Raw genomic sequence first — 19,072 nt, forward strand, 5'->3', positions numbered from 1 at the left:
TGTTTCCTGTATCATCTGAAACATAGCTGCTGACATGACAGATCCCGTGAATGGACACTTGGATGTATATTTCCCACAAATTAGGACAGTCTCCCCCCAAATGAGAATACAATTCTGAACATCAGAACACTATCATCAACACATTAATCCGGGTCAAATCCTCAGACTCCAGTGATTTTTGACTGGCTCCATTGTGTCATTTGTAGCACAGAGACTTGGCTGTATTGCTATTTCTTCTTTCTTCATGTGACTCTTGTGTTTTGTGGAACACTGACAGCTTCCTTTTTGGGACAGCTTGTTGGATTAAGGCCACAAATTCATTACTCAATATGTGATTCTATATCCTGATTATGAAAAATTGTATGCATGGCAGAACGCTCATTTGTGAAAATGTGTGTGTGTGTGTCTGCACACACATGTGAGAAAGAGAGAGAAAGCCTGAGAGTATTCACACATATGGTCAAATAGAAGAAGTCAAGACACAAAATAATGAATGTTTTCTCTAATCAAGGGGATCTGTGTGGTTTCTGTATTGTTATAAAAAAAGTTTTTCTTGCCCATACTTTCTGGGCTTCCCAGGTAGTGCTAGTGGTAAAAAAAACCAGCCTGCCAACACAGGAGACGCAAGAGACTGAAGTTTGATCCCTGGGTCGGGAAGATCCCCTGGAGGAGGAAATGGCAACTCACTCCAAAATTCTTGCTGGGAGAATCCCATGGACAGAGGAGTCTGATGGGCTACAGTCCATGGGGTTGCAAAGAATTGGATGGATCTGAGCACATACTTTCTGGAATAAACATATTTTAAGAGGAAAGAATACAGGGGAAAAAACTTCAGTGTAAGTTCCTTGCTAGCACAAAAGGCCAAAGGACAAACATGAAAAGAATGAGAGTTTAGAGCTGGGAAGAAAGGTCCCAGGTCTGTTTCACTTTGCAGGTAGTGGTCAAGGAAATGTGGGGTGGATCCTAGTAGGGGTGAGAGTGTGGAAGCCACTCATGCCTGTCCCTGCTTTGTCCCCATAGGTCAAACCTGCTTCAGCCATGTCTATAAGGAAGGATGAAGTTCCCCAGCAGTTATCAGCCCCACTGGAATGGATCCGCCAACAGAACTTATGTCCACCAGGTAGATTCTAAGGCTGGTCTCCAACACTTGTCTTCATGTCTCTGTACTTATTTTTGGCTATGCTGAGGCTCTGTTGCTACTTGAGCTTCTCACTGGGGTGGCTTCTCTTGTTGCAGAGCACCGGCGCGCGGGTGCAGGGGCTTCAGTAGTTGCAGCATGTGTGCTCCGTAGTTGTGGATCCCCGAGCTGTAGAGCACAGGCTCGGTATTTGTGACACATTGGGCTTAGCTGCTCCGCAGCACGTGGGATCTTCCCGGACCAGGGATCAAACCCATGTATTCTGCATAGGCAGGCAGATTCTTTACCACTGAGCCACCAGGGAAGCCCCTGACCTTGCTTTTTACTGTTGAATGTGCCAGCTATGAATGTGACTTGGATGTGTGGCTTGTAATATATGTCTGTTGGCAGTACTGGTCTAGGGTATGTGGTAGATGAAGAATCAAAAGATGAAAGCCTGGTTGAGGAGAGTTCCCCTTGTGGATTCCACAGATGGCCAAAAGAGGCCTCCCCAGCCACACTGCCAGCCTCAGGGAATCCTGCGGGGATTTACTCACCAGCTTTTCCCTTCCTTCCCAGGATTCTATATGGAAGAAGTCAGTGGAGGTTGTGCCCCTTGCACCGATGGGACAGACTACACCAATCATTCAAACACCCTCCCTTCTTGCTTACCTTGCACGACTTGCAAATCAGGTACAGAACCTGTGGTCCCCCATGCCTGCAGTTAAGGTGCTGGGTGATGAGATGGGATTTAAATGGGATGAGGAGTCAGAAACCTGATTTCCAGTCCAGCTAGGTCTTCATCCTGCCTTAGGTCAGCAAAATAAATGAAAACAGAAGTTATTTGCATAACGCATTCCAACTGGCAGGGAAGTCTTTCAGAACATCAGCTGGAAAGAGGGGAATAACATGTCCCTTGGTGGAGGGAGCTGGATGGTAACAGTGCAGACAGAAGGCCTGGGGGAGTGGGGCAGGGCTGGGTTTGAGCTGTGTGATGTGTCTGATCCTGGGCCAGGCTCCTGTGAGCGCCATGCCCTCTGCTCTGGGGTCTCAGCCTGTCTCAGCCTTCATGACCTGAGGTCCCTCTGCCTCTCCAGCAGGGCATCACCCATTGGGACATCACCCAAGGGTTCCTCTCCATCTACAGTGTCTCAGATTACACCTCACCCCACCCCACTTCTTGCTCCTCATTTGTGATCTAAAACATTTTTCTTCTCAACCCTGATGCAATCCGTAAGGATGCACAGTCCCTTTTGTATGCCTCTATTGGTGACACATGAACAGTGGCTGTTCTATGGATGGGCTGTGTGTGTTGCTACAGAAAATGGCCCCCAAATTACTTTAAAAAAAGATTAATTCATTTATTTTTGGCTGTTCCGGGTCTTTCTTGCGGATCAAGGGCCTTCTCCAGTTGTGGTGGGGGGCTACTCCTTGTGGCCTCTGACCGTGGTGTACAGGACCCAGAGCGCAGGATCAGTAGTGGGGGCACACGGGCTTAGCTGCCCCGCAGCACGTGGGGTCTTCCCAGACCAGGGAGGGAACCTGTGTCCCCTGCTTTGACAGGCGGATTCTTAACCACTGGACCACCCAGGAAGCCCTCTGAATTACTTCTTAAACTGAGTGGATGGAGCTCTGAGTGGTGAAGAAGGGTTGAGAGACATATTAGGGAAACACACCCTCAAAACCTTATCTTTGGTCTCTAGAAGAAGAAGAAAAAAACCGCTGCACCTCCAGCAAGGACACTGAGTGTCAGTGCAAACCCGGCACTTTCCGTGGAGAAGATGCACCTGAATTCTGTCAAAAATGCAGCGCCGGGTGAGACACAGGAGCCTAGGGGGCTTCCAACCCACAGGAGACTCCAGTTTCCTTGTACCCCTTTCTCTCTCTGCTTCCCTGAAGCGCCTCCCACCTCTCAGAGCTCCTCTGTGCCTGTGGGGTCTCCCGAGCCTGCAGCAGCGCTCCCCACCACCACCGTTTGTCCTGCACGGCTTTCCCAGCGGCCCCTTCCCATGTCTCCTCGGGCATGGCCTGGAAAGACCAAAGTGCTGACAGCAGACAGAAGTCATAATGAGGCCATGTGTGTGCTCCTTCAACGTTCCTATAAAACCGGAGCCAAGTCCACAGGTCTCACACCCAGCCCTTGTTCCCCAGTAGCACCTGAATCTTTCCTATTCGGGGACTAGGGCCGATAGTAATTCACTATCCTCTGATGCTCCAGTGTTGGCTGAGATCGGTAGGAAGAGTCAACAGGTGGATGAGAGGGCCTCGTATTCAAGTTTGACTGGAGGATGAGTCAAACTTGTGCCCACACCCTTCTGACCCTTGACCTGGATGAGGCACCCCCCCTGCCCCCAGAGCTTCCCGGGCAGCCCAGGGAGGCCAGGGCGGGCCTTGCAGAGGAAGCCCAGCTCCTGAAGGACAGCTCTCATCACTCAGCAGGAGCCCGGGGGCCGCAGTACACAGTCCTGCATTCTTCTCCTGCCCAGTGAGGGGGTGTGAGGGGCCCCTCCCCTGCAGACAGCAGGAGCCTGTACCCCCTCTACTGTCTTGTCAGGGGACCCAGGACAGAAGGCTGCCCCCTCTTTCTCCTCATCCAGCCAGCTGTCCCTGATGGGTCCCCCTGTGTCTGTACCCAGGTGCCCTGATGGGAAGGTCATGGTCATGAACTGTACGCCCTGGAGCAATGTCAAGTGTGTGGACCAAGAATCAGGTACCCTGGCCCATGGGGAGGCCCCGGTTCCTGGAGAGCTAGCAACCATGAGCCGGAGACTACCCATCACTCCCTCTCTTCTCAGGCACTTCACCGCTGGTGACTAACATTTTCACTGGACTTGGAATCACAGTTGTAATCACCTTTGTCCTAATCAGATGTGTTGTATGTTGCTTCTCTAAAGGTGAGGTTCTAGAAGGGAAGGAGGAGGTGCTGGCTCCCTCCTCCATCTCCCCAATCCTCTTGTTCCTCCTGGCTTGTCTCTGATCTTGTTCCCCAGGAAACCCCTCCTCCTCCCACCTCACCTGGTCCTACAAAACCGTGATCACATCGGGCCCCCAACTCAGCTGACGATCCCCTCTTCCCCCTGGCCGAGTCTGGTGGGAGGAGGCAGAAGAGGGTGGTTCAGGAGCACTGCACAGATTTCACATGGGTTTCATTTTACTTCATTTTCTCCCTTCTCTTCTCCTCCCTGAGTTCTCCAGACTCGGGGTGTCCCGCTTGCAGTCACAGGCCCGGGGCTCTTTGTTCAGTGTCTGTCCCTGGGGAGGGAGGTGCGGCCAGAGGGCCCTCCCCACCACTCAGTGGCGTCTCTTCTCTTCTAGTTTGCTTTGGTGAGTGCTGCCACAAGGCGAGTCGGCTTCTCCAGCATCTGGCGGCATCAGACCCTCAGTAACTGCTTCCGCCCCACAGCAAAGCCCAGGGTGGACCTGGTCCCTGGTTTGTCCTATAGCGTTGTCCCTGACTCTCTCAACTGGCCTGGGGGCTCTACGCTGAATGTAGGAGGGAGACTGGCCTGCTGAGCGCTGTCCTAAAGCTGGTTGGCAGCGCTGGCCCTGTCCTTGCTGTTTGAGACACCCTCACTTTGTAACCCTGGGGCATGTGGGGTGTCAGGCAGGGGTGCCCAGTTCCCTTTAGCATCACACCAGAGTCTGGGTGCCATCAGCAGAGCCCAGATGTGCTGAGTCTATGCCCACTTGGGGGGCACAGCACAGGGGTAGGTGGGAAGGCAGAACCCACTGTGTCCCCCAAGACGCTGTAGGGGTTTGTGACGCCTGGGTCAGCGCCTTGTTTTCTCAAGGCCCTTTCCTGGCGCTTATGTCCCCCAAGAGGACCTGGGGCTCTGGACCATGCCCACAACAACAGGCTGACCAGTGGAGATTAACTTTCCATTCTGGTCCCTTGGCAGGAAAAGAAGCTGACAGAAGACAATGCCCAGTCCCAAGATGAAGCAAGCAGAGAGTCTGGTGGTGAGTGTGCGGCTCTGGCCCTTCTGCTTGCTTGGGACTGTGGCAGAGACAGGGAGAGGCAATGCTGGTCAGGTCTCCTCTCCTCTGGGGAGGTGGTGATGGAGGAAGACCAGGGCGTGGAGAGCAGGGAGCCCACCCCCTGTTCTGGCCCACTGGCAGCGCTGATGCTGCTTCTCATCTGTCGTCCTGTCACCAGATCCCTCGTCTAGAACCGCGCAGCCGAAGGGTGCTCACGCCTCCCATGCCTGACCCAGTGATGGGGTCAGAGCTGCATATTTTTCTGTGTGACTGTTACATACTTTTAAGCCATTCCTCATCATAGTAGGAATTTCACATTTATTTCAAAAGTATTATTAAGTTGAATCTACTTGAAGTAAAATTTCTTTGTCAACATATAGTATTTTCACTATGTATATATGTGTGTGTGTGTATATATATATATATATACACACATACATATGAGGAGGGCATGGCAACCCACTCCAGTATTCTTGCCTGGAGAATCCCCATGGACAGAGGAGCCCAGCAGGCTACAGTCCATGGGGTTGCAGAGTCAGACATGACTGAGTGACTAAATATACATATACTATATATGTATACATACACACACACACACACACACACACAGAGACATTTACAGTTTTGGGTCGTATCATTTCAGTAGTTTTGAGGTTTTTGAGTGTTACCTTAATTTATAAATTAATCTAGGAGGAATTGAGATCTTTTAGATATTCTATATGTTTCTTATAAAAAGAGTTAGCCTTTTAAGAGTTTTATAATACCTCAACTCCATGTGTGTTTTTCCTTGGTAAATTGCTCATTTCTTGTTGAGGTTGTATCTTTGTATTACAGTGTTCTTTAACCTCATGAGTTTATCCAACTCATAATTCACTATAGAATTTATTGTCATAATTTTTAACACTCATCCGTCCATACATTCACATTTAAGTATTATTGTTGAACCATTAGAGTTTCATAAGAATAGAATCATATATAAAATAATGACTCTTATGTCTGCTCCCTTCAAAGATCCTGCATTGGTTTTGTTTTGCTTATGGCTGCCTGTGCCAGAATTTCAGAACCATGTTTACGAGGCTCAGCTCTGTAATCTAGGGCCCTCGATGAAGACCAAGGCTGCTCTCCACTGTGTTTTACAGAAACCAGCAGCATCTGAAGGATCTCAGGGGAGAAGATGGCTGCTGGTTCCAACAGACGCCACAGAAAGTGAGTGTTTTTTTCCCGGGCAGTGGATCAGGAGAGGAGGGAGGAGGGACAGTGTCCTAATTTCTGTCTCCTAATAGCTGTTAGGGCACTCAGAGAAGGGATGGCTTGTCCCTGGACAATCAAGACTCTAATTCCCTCCCTGCCCCCTCCTCTTTTTCCCACCCTGCACCCCTCTGTCTTCTAACAGTGGCCCCTAACACCTCCCTGTCCTTCCCTCCTCCACCATCCTCTCTCCTCCCTGGTTGCTCAGGGCCAGGTTGACCCACTCTGAGACATCTGAGAGGTTGTGCTGTCCAGCGGGACACCCACTGGCCCAGGGAGGCTGTGGAGCACCTGTCCATGCATGCTAAGTCGCTTTAATCATGTCTGACTCTTTGTAACCCCATGGACTATAGCCTGCCAGGCTCCTCAGTCCATGGCATTCTCCAGGCAAGAATACTGGAGTGGGTTACCATGCCCTCCTCCAAGGATCATTCCAACCCAGGGATCGAACCCACATCTTACATCTCCTGCATTAGCAAGCAGGTTCTTTGCCGATGGCACCACTTGGGAAGCCCCGTGGAGCACCTGAACTGTGGCTAAATCTGATGAGCTGTAGTGTATAAGTCAATACTGTAGTTCAAGGAGTTGGCAGAGAAAAGGACTGTAATTTGTCTTGTTAACAGTTTTTTTTTTTTTTTTTGCATATTGATTACATGTTGACGGGCTTCCCTGCTGGCTCAAATGGTAAAGAATTTGCCTGTAATGCAAGAGAACAGAGTTCAGTCCCTGGGTCGGGAAGATCCCCTGGAGAAGGGAATGGCAACCCACTCCAGTATTCTTGCCTGGAGAATCTCATGGACAGAGCCTGGCGGGCTGCAGTCCATGAAGTGACAGACTCGGACACACAGCCGAGTGACTAAGACTACATATTGCAGTGAAAATTTTAACTTACTTTTGATTGGAGGATGATCGCTTCACGGTGTTATGCTAGTTTCTTCTGTAGAGCAACATGAACCAGCCATGGGGGTACATATATCCCCACCCTCTTGAGCCTCCTTCCAGTGCCCCCATCCCACCTCCCTTAGGTTATCACAGACCACTGGATTGAGCTCTCTGTGTTATAAAGCAACTTCCCATTAGCTGTCTATATTACATACTGAAATGAAATTTGTTTAGAATACTTTGAGTTAGTACCGTATGTAATGAAAACGAGTATTGTTATTTTTCATGTTTTCAGTGTAGCTGTTACAGAATATAAACTTGTGTTGGGTGCCCTCCTTATGTACTGTGGATGGTGGGGTGCACAGCATTTCACACACACAGCATTGAATCCACAGCACAGTCCATGAGGCGGGTGGTGTTTGCTCCATTTTATGGTTAAATTCTTGCTCAGAGTCTGTCCCCATCCAGCTCTACCACAGTGTCAGGCAGTGAGGCTGAGCGGGGTGTGAGGCCAGAGACCTTCCTCCCTCCAGGCCTTTGCTTTGTCCCCAGTGCAGAGGCGGCAGCCAGGGGACCTCCCCCTCCTGAGGCAGGCAGGTGCCCTCCTCTGAGGTCTGTTGCCCCTCGCTGTCCCACCCTGTCTCCTATCACAGATGCCTTCTCCCTCTGTGACAGCAGTCTTCTCTTCCAGATGGGCCCTCATCCCCTGCTTAGGGCAGGACTCTCTGCTGACCTGGACTGCCCCCCACTGCCCTGGGGGCTGGCGAAGCCCAATGCCCAGTGCCGGTGTGGCTTGTTTCTCTGCTGCTGGGAAGCAGGTCAGGGGCGCAGAGCAGCAGGCCTACCAGCAGGGGGAGCGCCTCAGGTTCCCACCCTGAAGTCTAGGCCTGACTTGAGGGTCCTCTGACTTTGTGAAAGCCCGTTCCAACTCTGTCTCTGTGACTTTCCCCCAACCTAGGCCTGAAGCTGTTCTTCAGTGACTCTGCAGCTATCTCTCCCTTGTGACTTCTGTGATTTGCTGCTGAGGCAGATGGGCCTCACATGAAATGAGATCCTTGTGGCCAGAGAATAGGCCTGGGGTTCTCCGGATGCCGCGTGTGAAATGCTGCCAGTCACCAAGAAGGGACAGGAGACCTCAGTCAACACCGTGCTGCATGCTTGGAAATGCTGGGGCAAAGACTGACAAAAGAGACAATTCAAGAGCGCCTGCTGAACTCAGGAAAGTATTAACATGTTTATGAAGAAAGTGAGACAGGCTGTGCTGTGCCCTAAGCGTTTGAGGACCTCAATCTTTCCCTTCAGGACACACTCCTAATAAGACTTCTACTTTTTATTTGTATTTGTTTGAAATTTGCCATTCATGTTAGTATGTATGCATTCAATGACGTTAACTTATAATGAAAGCGTTAGTCAGTGAGTCATGTCCAACTCTTTGCGACCCCATGGACTGTAGCCCACCAGGCTCCTCTGTCCATGGGGTTTCTCTAGGCAAGAATACTGGAGTGGGTTCCCATTTCCTTCTCCAGGGGATCTTCCCTACCCAGGGATGGAACCTGGGTCTCCTGCACTGCAGGCAGACTCTTTACCATCTGAGCCACCAGGGAAGCCCCGTAACTTGTAATATACATCATTAAAGTGCAAACATCTTGTATGTCTTTGTACTTTTATGTTTGTGCACATATTTATATGTGTTGAACAACGTTTTGGAAATATAATTTCTAGGCTGTTTATGTGGGCTACCTGGTTGAGCACTGGCAATCCAAAGCAATTAGAAATACAAAAGGAGGGCATTCCCTGGCTGTTCAGTGGGTAGGACTCTGCGCTGAGAGCCCTGAGTTCAATCCCTGGTCAGGAAGTAAGATCCCATAAGCCACGAGGCAAAAACAAACAAACAAACAAGAACCTACAAAACAGCAACAACAAAGGAGAGCAAGCCCACTGCTGGGGGAATTGGACCAGCTGGGGATTGCCTGGCGACTTCTACAGGGTCCAGGCTTTAAACATGGCAACTTTATAGTTGTGTGAATATTCGTACTTTTTATAGGGAGATGTTGACAGGTGAGCAGAGCGGGAGAAGTGGCACGCCCACGCAGCGCTGTCTGGTGTCCGTGACCGGGGCTGTGATCCCCTGGGCTTCCTGTTGCTCACCTGGGAAGTCAGGGTGGGGTGTGGGTTAGATATGAGTGTCTGATAGTTTCTGTGTCACGTCTGGTCTTATCACCGACCTTCATTCCATCTGGGCTCAAGGAAGAGAGGACAGGGATCTGCCATGGTTTCTGGGAGGAAGAATGGACGGGCTCCTGGGTTATGTTCAGTGTTGGCTTGCTCAGCACTAGATGGGTCCCCCTTGATACTGGTGCTCTGAGCCCAGAATTGCCTTTCTGTGTTTGAATTGGCTAATTAAGGGTCTCAGCCCCTCTGTAAGCTTTGACCTTCTGCAGGAAAGACACAGAAATGCTGATTCTTCAATACTGTGAGAACTGACCTAAAATGCCTACTATATTAAGGTTTTGTCTTTTTTTTTAATTAAAAAAGTTGTGTTTTTTTTTTACTTCTGCTAAACCTTCTCCATAGTATTCCAATCACTGCAGGATAATTTAATGGCAGAAGCAATTCTCAGGGGGTTTTTGGTCTAATCCATCTCAAGGCTTGTGTGTTGTCTTCCCTAAGGTTGACATGACTGTTGTGGTCAAAACTGGAATTGCCTAAAATTTAGGTACAAATGGATCCAGTGTGTGGAGTTCCCCTGTGTTTTTAGAAGGGCTGATCCCCATGGTCTTTGTGCTACATCCCTCTGGCCCTGATGTCCCTCCCTTTCCTGGAAGTCAGGTGTTTCCTGTCTTTGCTGTTTCTTCTGTGAGGACACTCTGCCTTCATCCCCAGAAGGCGATAGAAACGAATTCTTGGGACTTCCCTGGTGGTTCAGTGGTTAAGACTCTGCACTCCCAATGCAAGGAGCCCGGGTTCAATCTCTGGTTGGGGAGCTGAGGTCCCACGTACCACAGCTAAGCACGTGCTCTGCAACTACTGAGCCCACGTGCTGTAGAGCCTGCACATCACAACTAGAGAAGCCCGTGTGCTGCAGTGAAGAGTCTGCACAGCTGAAATAAAAGATACCATAAAATTTGAAACTGTCACGTATATATCACAAAAAGCATGTCCATTTGTAAAACCGTTTAAAAAAATAGTCAAGTGTTAGGTCACTTGTCCCTTTCTCAGAAGACTTCCTTGAGTGCCCATCTAAAGTATCAGCCTTGTCAGTATTTGTCATGTATATTCATTTGTACACGTTTCTTGTGTGTTTTACTACTGAGAATCTTCAAGAAACGTGAAACTTGACTCCTTTGTTACTTTCCTGTGGGTGCTTAGTCGCTCAGTCGTGTCCGACTCTGCGACCCCGTGAACTATAGCCTACCAGACTCCTCTGTCCATGGGATTGATTCTCCAGGCAAGAATACTGGAGTGAGTTGCCATTTCCTACTCCAGGGGATCTTCCCGATCCAGGGATCGAACTCGCGTGTCCTGTGTCTCCTGCATTGCAGGCGAGTTCTTTGCCTGCTGAGCCATCCGGGAAGCATTACTGCTTTATGCCAATGCAAGTGTGACAATTTAAAGTTTACTTGAAGACTGGATGCCTCTTCAGGTTCCTCCCCAGTAATGAATGTGACCAAATTAAATGTGCAATGTCATACAGAAATCGTATAATTTTATGTAAACGTGCAATTTTATGATTTTGAACCAAATTGAATATTCAGTGTTATATACAAATTTTGCAATTTTCTATAAATATGCAATTTAAAGAATTTGTGGTCAAATATGGAATGTTATATAAAAATTTTATATAAATAAGCAATTGGATGAATTTGTGACCAAAATAAATGGCAGTTACATAGAAATTTTGCAATTTTATGTAAATATGCAATTTTATGACTGTAACCAAATTAAACATGTGCTGTTATATACAAATATTATAATTTTATATAGTTTTATACATTTTGACAAATGTGGAATGTTATAACAAGTATAAGAACTATTAAAATTATGAAATTATAGTTTTCTATATAGTTTTATGAATTTGTGACCAAATTAAATATGTAATTTTACATAACAAGAGGCATCTGCGTGTGCGTGTTTTTTCCCCATCCTCTGGTTCTCTGGAGCAGTTCTGAGTGAAGGGCACAGCGCTGTGTTCTTGTGTGACCCGCTCCTTCCCTCTCCCCTTTATGCCTCACGCTCATCCTGCATGGGTGTGTCTCCTGCGCTGACTCAAGACTTCCAGGTGCCAGAGTCCTGGGGGCCTGGAACTCAGCCCCTCCTCCGCCCACCTCCTCCCTGCTCTTCCCCTGGGAGAGGGGCCCCAGCCTGCCGGGCCCTGCACGGCCTCCCTCCTGTGGTGTCTCTGAGTCTTGTCTGGGCCTGCTGGGCTCCCTGGACGTGCACACCGGCTCTGAGAGCTGTTGGGAAGGGCTGGTGGTGCCCGGCTTGCTGGCGTTCTTCTGTGGCCCCTCACTTGTGAGCCCCCTGCCACTACAGGGCCACCTTCCCCTTCTGTCCCTGCTGTCCTTTCTGCATCCTCATCACAGTGGGTCTGGTGGCTCAGCCCTGCAACCTCATGGAGACCCAACTCCCTTCCCCTGGACTATACTTAGGGTAGGATCCCCCACCCACCTAGATTTCCTGGGGGAGCCCGGTGGTCCCACCCCTGTCCCCTTCCCCGGAGCAAAGGTGCTAGTGCAGATCTGCACACCCCCCTGACTGCCCCCACTCCTGCCTGTGAGCAACTCCATATTACATCAGGAGTGGGAAGAAAAATACTTTAATCACAAATCAGGAGAAAGAGGTGAATTTATAATTACTTTAAATACTTGAAAAGCAGTGTTGCCTGGCAAGTCCCAGTCCATGGGGTCACAAGGAGTCGAACATGACTGAGCAACTAACATTTCACATATGGGATGCGTCTGAGCAGTTCTGCAGGATAGGTAAGAGCACGTATTAGTGGAAATCACCCGAAAACTTAGTGTTTTAAAACTACAGCCTTATTCTTGTTCACTCAGTCACGTCCGACTCTTTGTGATCCCATGGACTGCAGCATGCCAGACTTCCCTCTCCTTCACCATCTCGCAGAGTTTGCTCTAACTCCTGTCCACTGAGTTGGTGATGCCATCCAACCATCTCATCCCGTCAACCACTTCTTTTCATGCCTTCAATCTTTCCCAGCATCACTCTTTTCAAGTGAGTCGGCTCTTCCCATCAGGTGGCCAAAGTATTGGAGCTTCAGCCTCAGTCCTTCCAATGAATATTCAGGGTTGATATCTTTCAAGATTGACTGGCTTGATCTCCTTGCTATCCAAGGGACTCTCAAGAGTCTTCTCCAACACCACGGTTAAAAAGCATCAGTTCGTCGGTGCTCAGCCTTCTTTATGGTCCTACTTTCACATCCGTACATGACTACTGGAAATACTATAGCGTTGACCAGACGGATCTTTGTCAGCAAAGTGATGTCTCTGCTTTCTAATATGGCATCTAGGTTTGTCACAGCCTTTATTACATCACCATTTCTAATGGTTCAGTGTAGTTTGGTTCTCTGATACTGAGGCTCACCAGACTGGGGCTGTGAGGAATGGAATGGAAAAGATACCTGTGCTTCCAAGCTTACACAAGAGGTAGGGGCTGGATTCAGTTCTTGGGGGCAGATGGCAGGAGGCTGTCATTTGTCCCTGTGATGTGGGCATCTCCATTTATTGTTTATTGTTTATTGTGATGTGGCCCTCTCCATTTATTATTAGTCACTCTGTTTAATATTAGTCACTCAGTCATGTCAGACTCTTTGTTAACCCCATGGACTGTAGCCTACCAGGCTCCTATGTCCATGGAATTCTTCAGGCAAGAATACTGGAGTAGGTTGCTATTTCCGTCTCCAGATCTTCCCAACCTAGGGATCACACCCAAGTCTCCTGCACTGGCAGACGGATCCTTCACGGCTGAGCCACCAGGGAAGCCCAGTCCTCTCCACGTGTGTATGTACATGCTAAGTCGCTTCAGCTGTGTCCGACCCTTTGCGACCCTATGCCAGGCCCCCTCTGTCCATGGAATTCTCCAGGCAAGAATACTGGTGTGGGTTGCCATGCCTTCCTCCAGGTGATCTTTCCGATTGAGGAACTGAACTGGCATCTCTTAGGTCTCTAGCAATGGCAAGCAGGTTCTTTACCCCCAGTGCCACCAGGGAAGCCCGGGCCTCTCCATAGGGCTGCACAAAACATGGCAGCTTGTTTCATCAGAGCAAGTGAGTGACTGGGTGCGGGGGTTGGGGGGGGTGGGGGGCAAGTCACCATCCTTTGACCCTGATCTTGAGACATCCCACTGCTTCTGTTGATCCATTTCTTGGTATTTTCTCTGAAATGCTGACAGGTCTGAGATCCTACTTGCGAGTTAACAAGTTACCACAGTTATTTATGTGAGTCTTTATGAGTGTGCATGTATACCTGGGTAGCATGTATATACCAGTATACAAGTGTATATGTATGTATACAAACGTACATGCTAGCCAACTGTACACATACCATCCCGTTGTGAGATCTCTGGATCAAGGATCAGACTGTTTCGTTGCTGAGTAAACTTCGCCCTGGTACCCCATGGGGGGAGAGGGTAGAGGCACATGTACCTGTGTGTGCAGTGGGGTTTATGCATAAATTCCAGGTTATGAAACTCAGAGCTTAAATAGATGGCTGACACATCTACCCCTGCTCTCCTCCTCAGTAAGAAAGATCCTGTATTTTCTTCTGGAATAGAAACAAAGTCTCTTTTGGAGGAAAGAAGCCTAGAATGTGACTACACATCCCTGAAGGGCAGGGGACAACCTCTAGTCCCTACAGGGCAGTAGCCAACCTCTCCCTTCTAAGGCGTGTCAATCATTTGTGCTTGTTGCATGCTAAGTCGCTTCAGTCATGTCTAACTCTTTGCAACCTTATGGACCTTAACCCACCAGGCTTCTCTATTCATGGGATTCGCCAGGCAAGAATACTGGAGTGGATTGCCGTGCTCTCTTCCAGAGGATCTTCTTGACCCAGAGATGGAACAGGCATCTCTTAGATCTCCTGCATTGACAGGCAGGGTTCTTTACCACTAGCACCACCTGGGAAGTCCTGTTAACCATTCAAACAGCCTTTAAGCAAAGGTGCCCACAATCTTTGCTGAAAAAACTTAAACTTTAAGCAAATCTGAAAAATGTCATGTCCATTTGATTAATTGAAAATAATAGGATTAAAGGCCGGAAATTTGTCCCCAGTAGTCAAGATAAGCAGGGTGCACACAGTCTCTCTGCCTGGATGTTAAACATTCCCTCTATGGAATTTCATTAAATACATAAACTTTTAAAGGTTTTTTGACATCTCCCAATAGTTTGCATTGGACAAATAGAAAATACAAAACTCAGTTTTTGGAACAGATTTCCACAAAAACATGAAGTGACTTTTCACTCATCCCTTTCCTGGGTCCTGACTCATCTTTCCCTGTTTTTCTTGACTCCTCAGACTCGGGTTTTACTCTCGTCTCAGCACTTGACTACTCTTCCTCCGGTTTGTCTTTTCTGTCCCCTTGGGCACACCTCATGCTCTCCCTGCTGAATCACAGCAAAAGGTCTTTGGCTTTGACAGCTGTCTCCGTCCTCCATTATGCTACGATCCCATAGGAGTCTGGAATCTTCCTGATTCAAACCACTTCCCAGGATTTCCACCTTTCCCTTCCTGCAGAGTGTCCAGACAATGTCTTATTAAGCACTTGGCTTTTGCTCCATTCTCTGAGTTGCTGAAACCATTTCCACACTAATGACCATTTTAGTCTACCCATTAGCCTTGTTAAATAATCACGGATTATAGAGACATTTGGGCTTCTCCAGTGGCTCACATGGTGAGGAATCTGCCTGCAATGCAGGAGACCTGGGTTCAATCCCTGGGTTGGGAAGATCCCCTGGAGAAGGGGATGGCAACCCATTCCAATGTTCTTGTCTGGAGAATCCCATGGACAGAGCAGCCTGGCAAGCTACAGTTCACGGGTTGCAAAGAGTCAGACACAACTGAGTGACGAACACACATATAGACATTTATGTGACAAAATGTTTCTGTAGTATTATTCAAATGTCAAAAACTTCAAAATAATTTAAATGCTCCCAACGGGATTCTGGTTAAGCTACTGGTGTTAGACCCATACAGTATGTTAGGGAGTTATCAAAAGTAACATTGTACCAAAATAATTAAAAGAAAAAATGTAATAAAAAGAAAAGTGTTTAAAAATGTTAAGAGGAAAAGACAAGATTAACAGTATTTACCTGTGGTGGTTTTAAGGCAGGTGCACACATTCTTTGATCTTTTTCTTTCAAGATATATAGCTGCACATGGGGTGCAATTAGTGACTCATCTGTAATCATTAGGACAAGGCAGAGGTGGCTATACATGACCAGTTGCTAGAACTGGGATCTCTCTTCTGGATCAAAGGGCCAGCAACAAGCCATCACAGCAAACAGTTCCTCAGCACAGTGCAGTAACCATCTTTTAGGGCACGCAACCATGTCAAAGGCGGCCATGTCCACGTAGGGCATTTGGACCAGAGTCAAAAGCTAGTTCCCACAGCATCACTCTGAAGGCCCACAGGTCACTGGCACTGGAGAACTCATTATTAACCAGACTTTCAAGGGCCGTCCACCGAACCCACCTGTTTTCACTGTCCCCCAGGCAATGATAGTCCATGGGGAACAAGTCTCTGGAGACAGCATTGTCTGTGATCTTAACTTGAAGTGTGTCCTCAGTGATACAGTTCCTAGCAGCCACATCTTGGTGGATGACGTCCCTTCTGGACAGATAGCTCATTCCCTAGGCAATCTGAACAGTCATGTGAACCAAGTATTGTTGAGAAACCGCCTGTGGAGTATGGGCCTCTACTAATTGGCACTGCCGTAAAAACAACCTAAGATTCCCCCAATTCATGTAAGGCAATATCCCCATGGGCTTTTCTCCTTCTACATACACCCCGGTGATAGGAAGATTTCTGTGATGAAGACCTTGTAGCTTACAACTCTCAGTGAGCATCACTGTCACCTGAATTTCAGAGGCCTGATCTTTCAGTGTTTTTACAAATACTTGCTTTTCTTTATTTGGATCTTTTTCTTTCTTTCCTTTGGCCACAGACTTTATTGTTTGAATATTTGCAACTATTATTCTACACACTTTTAATTTCTTCCAAAACTCTATGCCCCATATTGCTAGGTCACTTCACTCTCCATTTTATTCTACATTTCCCTCAAGCAGTGTTTCCCCAAATCACAATCTGCCTGATTGTGGATTGTTGTTGTTCAGTTGCTAAGTTGTGTCTGACTCTTTGTGATGTCATGGACTGTAGGCCACCAGGCTCCTCTGTCCATGAGATTTCCCAGGCAAGAATACTGGAGTGGGTTGCCATTCCTTCTCCATATTGGGATCTTTGTCACCTACTAAACTCCCATGGAAAATATGCTCAAAAGTACCTTATTGAAGTTCACCTTTTAGAGTTCTCCTCTCCCTGGATATTGCAATATCCTTCACCTTAGCGTTGGCCTCCAAAAGAGTGACACTTCTCAGGTCATTCTTCTGTCTTCTTTGAAGACAGACCCTGCTTGAGTGAAAATAAAAACAAAAAACCAAACTCTATTGCTATGTCAGATACGATATCATTAACATGGTTCAGAAGTGATGATGCAAAACAATTTGTTAAACAAAAGAATGTTTATTATGCAATCTGAGACAAAATGCACTCAGGAGTGAGTCTGGAATCAGAAGCAGCTTTGTATTTGTTGGACTGTGATCCTCAGCCACTTTTGCCAGAACACGCAGAATGGACGGGTCTGGTGCCCTGTGTGCTGGCCTGCAGGCCCAATTTCTTAGGACAGGTTACCTGGGCCAACCAGCCCTGTGCCCAGTGGGCAAAGCTGTCACTCTCCCGGCCTCATGGGGCTAGCGGGAGGGACTCACTGAAGTCAAAGTGCCACGGGTTACACTTCAGAGGGGTGTGATGCAGGAGAAGGGTGCCCATTTTATTGACTGCAACCCCATCCACTTCTTCGTCCATCTTCCTGGCTTCCTCCAATTCTCCTGGATTTAACACCAATTAACCTCAACTTTGGCCCCTTACCTAAATTTCTCAAGAATTTGATCTGGTTATAAATAGAAGGAGGAAAATATAAATAAATAAATAAACCTTTTTCTGTGCGCAAAGACTCTGCATAACCATCCTGCTTTTAAAAAACAGAGTATAGCACCAGAACACTACATCTTATTCCCTTTCATTTCCTTTTATAATAGTTGAAAATAACATGAGGTGCTCTGGCCGAAAGTCAAGCTTGCTCTAGGCCCATGACTACCCAATAAAGCCACAATTACACAAAGGCTCTGCAGAGCTCCACCTTCTCACCCCACGGCACAAACCCCAGTTCCAAGCTAGAGACCTGGGCCAGGATGCATTTCTTGGCCAGCCTACTCAAGATGGATGCTTATTTAACTCTTACCTTCTTCTAAGCAAAAGCAGGAAATCTGGAAATTAGTTTTCTAAAATAAAGCAAGGCACGTTCAGGAGATGGTTAAAATGGCAATAATTTCAAATTAATTATTTTTTTTAGGTCATTTGAGGTGCTGGGGAAGACTCATGAGAGTCCCTTTGGACAACAAGGATTTTGGCCAACTGATGGGAAGAACTGATTCATTGGAAAAAACCCTGATGCTGGGAAAGATTGAGGGCAGGAGGAGAAGGGAGTGACAGAGGATGAGATGGTTGGATGGCATCACCGACTCAGTGGAGCAGACTCTGGGCGATAGTGAAGGACGGGGAAGCCTGGCATGCTGTGGTGCATGGGGTCACAGAGTCGGACACAACTGAGTGACTGAATAACAACAAATGAGGATTAAAGTCATGTACATTGGATGCTCAGTGTATGGGACCATTGAATAAATTCACTGTTACTGCTGAATCACTGTGATTACTGTAAATGTAGAAACTGCCTGGAATTCCCCTTTCAAAAAAAAAATTTTTTTTTTTTTTTTAGGACTTCAATGTTGGGCCTGTGGTTAAGCGTCCACCTGCCAACGCAGGGGACACAGGTTCCATCCTTGGTCCAGGGATATCCCACATGCCATGAGGCAACTAGGCCAGTGTGCCACAGCTACTGAAGCCCACACGCCCTGCAGCCCATGCTCCAAAACAAGAGAATCCACATCAGTGAGAAGCCCGTGCATTGTATCTAGAGAAAGCCTGAGCATAGCAATAAGATCCAGCACAGCCAAAAATAAATAAGCGAAATTAAAAAAAAAAGATTGGTACCTGTCTAAAAAAATTAGCATTGTTCAAGGTAATGCTTGCTTATAAGCATTTGGTTTCTTGGGAGAAACCACTTGCTCTGGTCTCAGCAGTGCTGTGTCCACAGCGTGTGTCCCTTTAGTCATGTTTGTGCTTTTCTTCATGGCTCATTAAATGGTGTTTTTCCCCCATAGCAGTAAGTTTGAATTATTGTATCACTATGCAGTTACAAGCATAATGTAGATGGATCATACACTATATAACCTGTGCAATTTATAAATGAGATTATGCTTACATAAAGAAATGATCCTGTAAGTGTAGAATTAATGGGCTTTTGACACAATCTCCTTTCTGTGTTGGTGCTTGTATTTAAGACTGTAAATCTCATCAGCTTTTGCATGGTTAATGTCTCTACTAGACTCTTACAAAGTATCTTCTATGGTTCATAAAATGTGAAGACTTCACTTGCAATTATGCTAGCTTTCATTCTTACACATTTTTATAGGGTACCTGCTTTAATGAATTTATTTT

At 47.4% G+C, this 19,072-nt stretch overlaps 2 protein-coding genes and 1 long non-coding RNA gene across 19 annotated transcripts in view; 1 reads left to right on the top strand and 2 right to left on the bottom strand.

Moving 5' to 3' along the window:
- LOC122710274 (tumor necrosis factor receptor superfamily member 10A-like) overlaps positions 1 to 11,275 on the top strand; it is a 27,139-nt gene extending 15,864 nt beyond the window's left edge. The window contains exons 2-10 of one of the 11 annotated variants that reach the window (XR_006345904.1): positions 1,021 to 1,120; positions 1,697 to 1,810; positions 2,821 to 2,932; positions 3,754 to 3,827; positions 3,913 to 4,011; positions 4,433 to 4,458; positions 5,017 to 5,077; positions 6,235 to 6,301; positions 7,917 to 8,177. Coding sequence is in view for 7 of the 11 variants with exons in the window: in XM_043927971.1 (XP_043783906.1) it covers positions 1,021 to 1,120; positions 1,697 to 1,810; positions 2,821 to 2,932; positions 3,754 to 3,827; positions 3,913 to 4,011; positions 4,433 to 4,458; positions 5,017 to 5,077; positions 6,107 to 6,301; positions 8,184 to 8,230 (828 nt within the window). In the remaining 4 variants the exon portion in view is untranslated. The other 10 variants (XR_006345906.1, XR_006345903.1, XR_006345905.1 and 7 more) reach the window with 10 other exon arrangements.
- LOC122672962 overlaps positions 1 to 17,898 on the bottom strand; it is a 20,058-nt gene extending 2,160 nt beyond the window's left edge. Inside the window, exons 1-2 of one of the 2 annotated variants that reach the window (XR_006334541.1) lie at positions 16,755 to 17,898; positions 1,790 to 1,922 (exon numbers count right to left, since the gene is read on the bottom strand). This is a non-coding gene — a long non-coding RNA (uncharacterized LOC122672962). Of the gene's footprint in view, positions 1 to 1,789; positions 1,927 to 16,754 lie in introns of both variants that reach the window. The other variant, XR_006334540.1, reaches the window with a different exon arrangement.
- Positions 1 to 19,072, bottom strand: part of LOC122672950 (src substrate cortactin-like) — a 65,981-nt gene that overhangs the window by 34,857 nt on the left and 12,052 nt on the right. The window lies entirely within an intron of this gene.

Source organism: Cervus elaphus, chromosome 16, assembly GCF_910594005.1.
Source record: "Cervus elaphus chromosome 16, mCerEla1.1, whole genome shotgun sequence".
In the NCBI taxonomy this organism is placed as follows: Eukaryota; Metazoa; Chordata; class Mammalia; order Artiodactyla; family Cervidae; genus Cervus; species Cervus elaphus.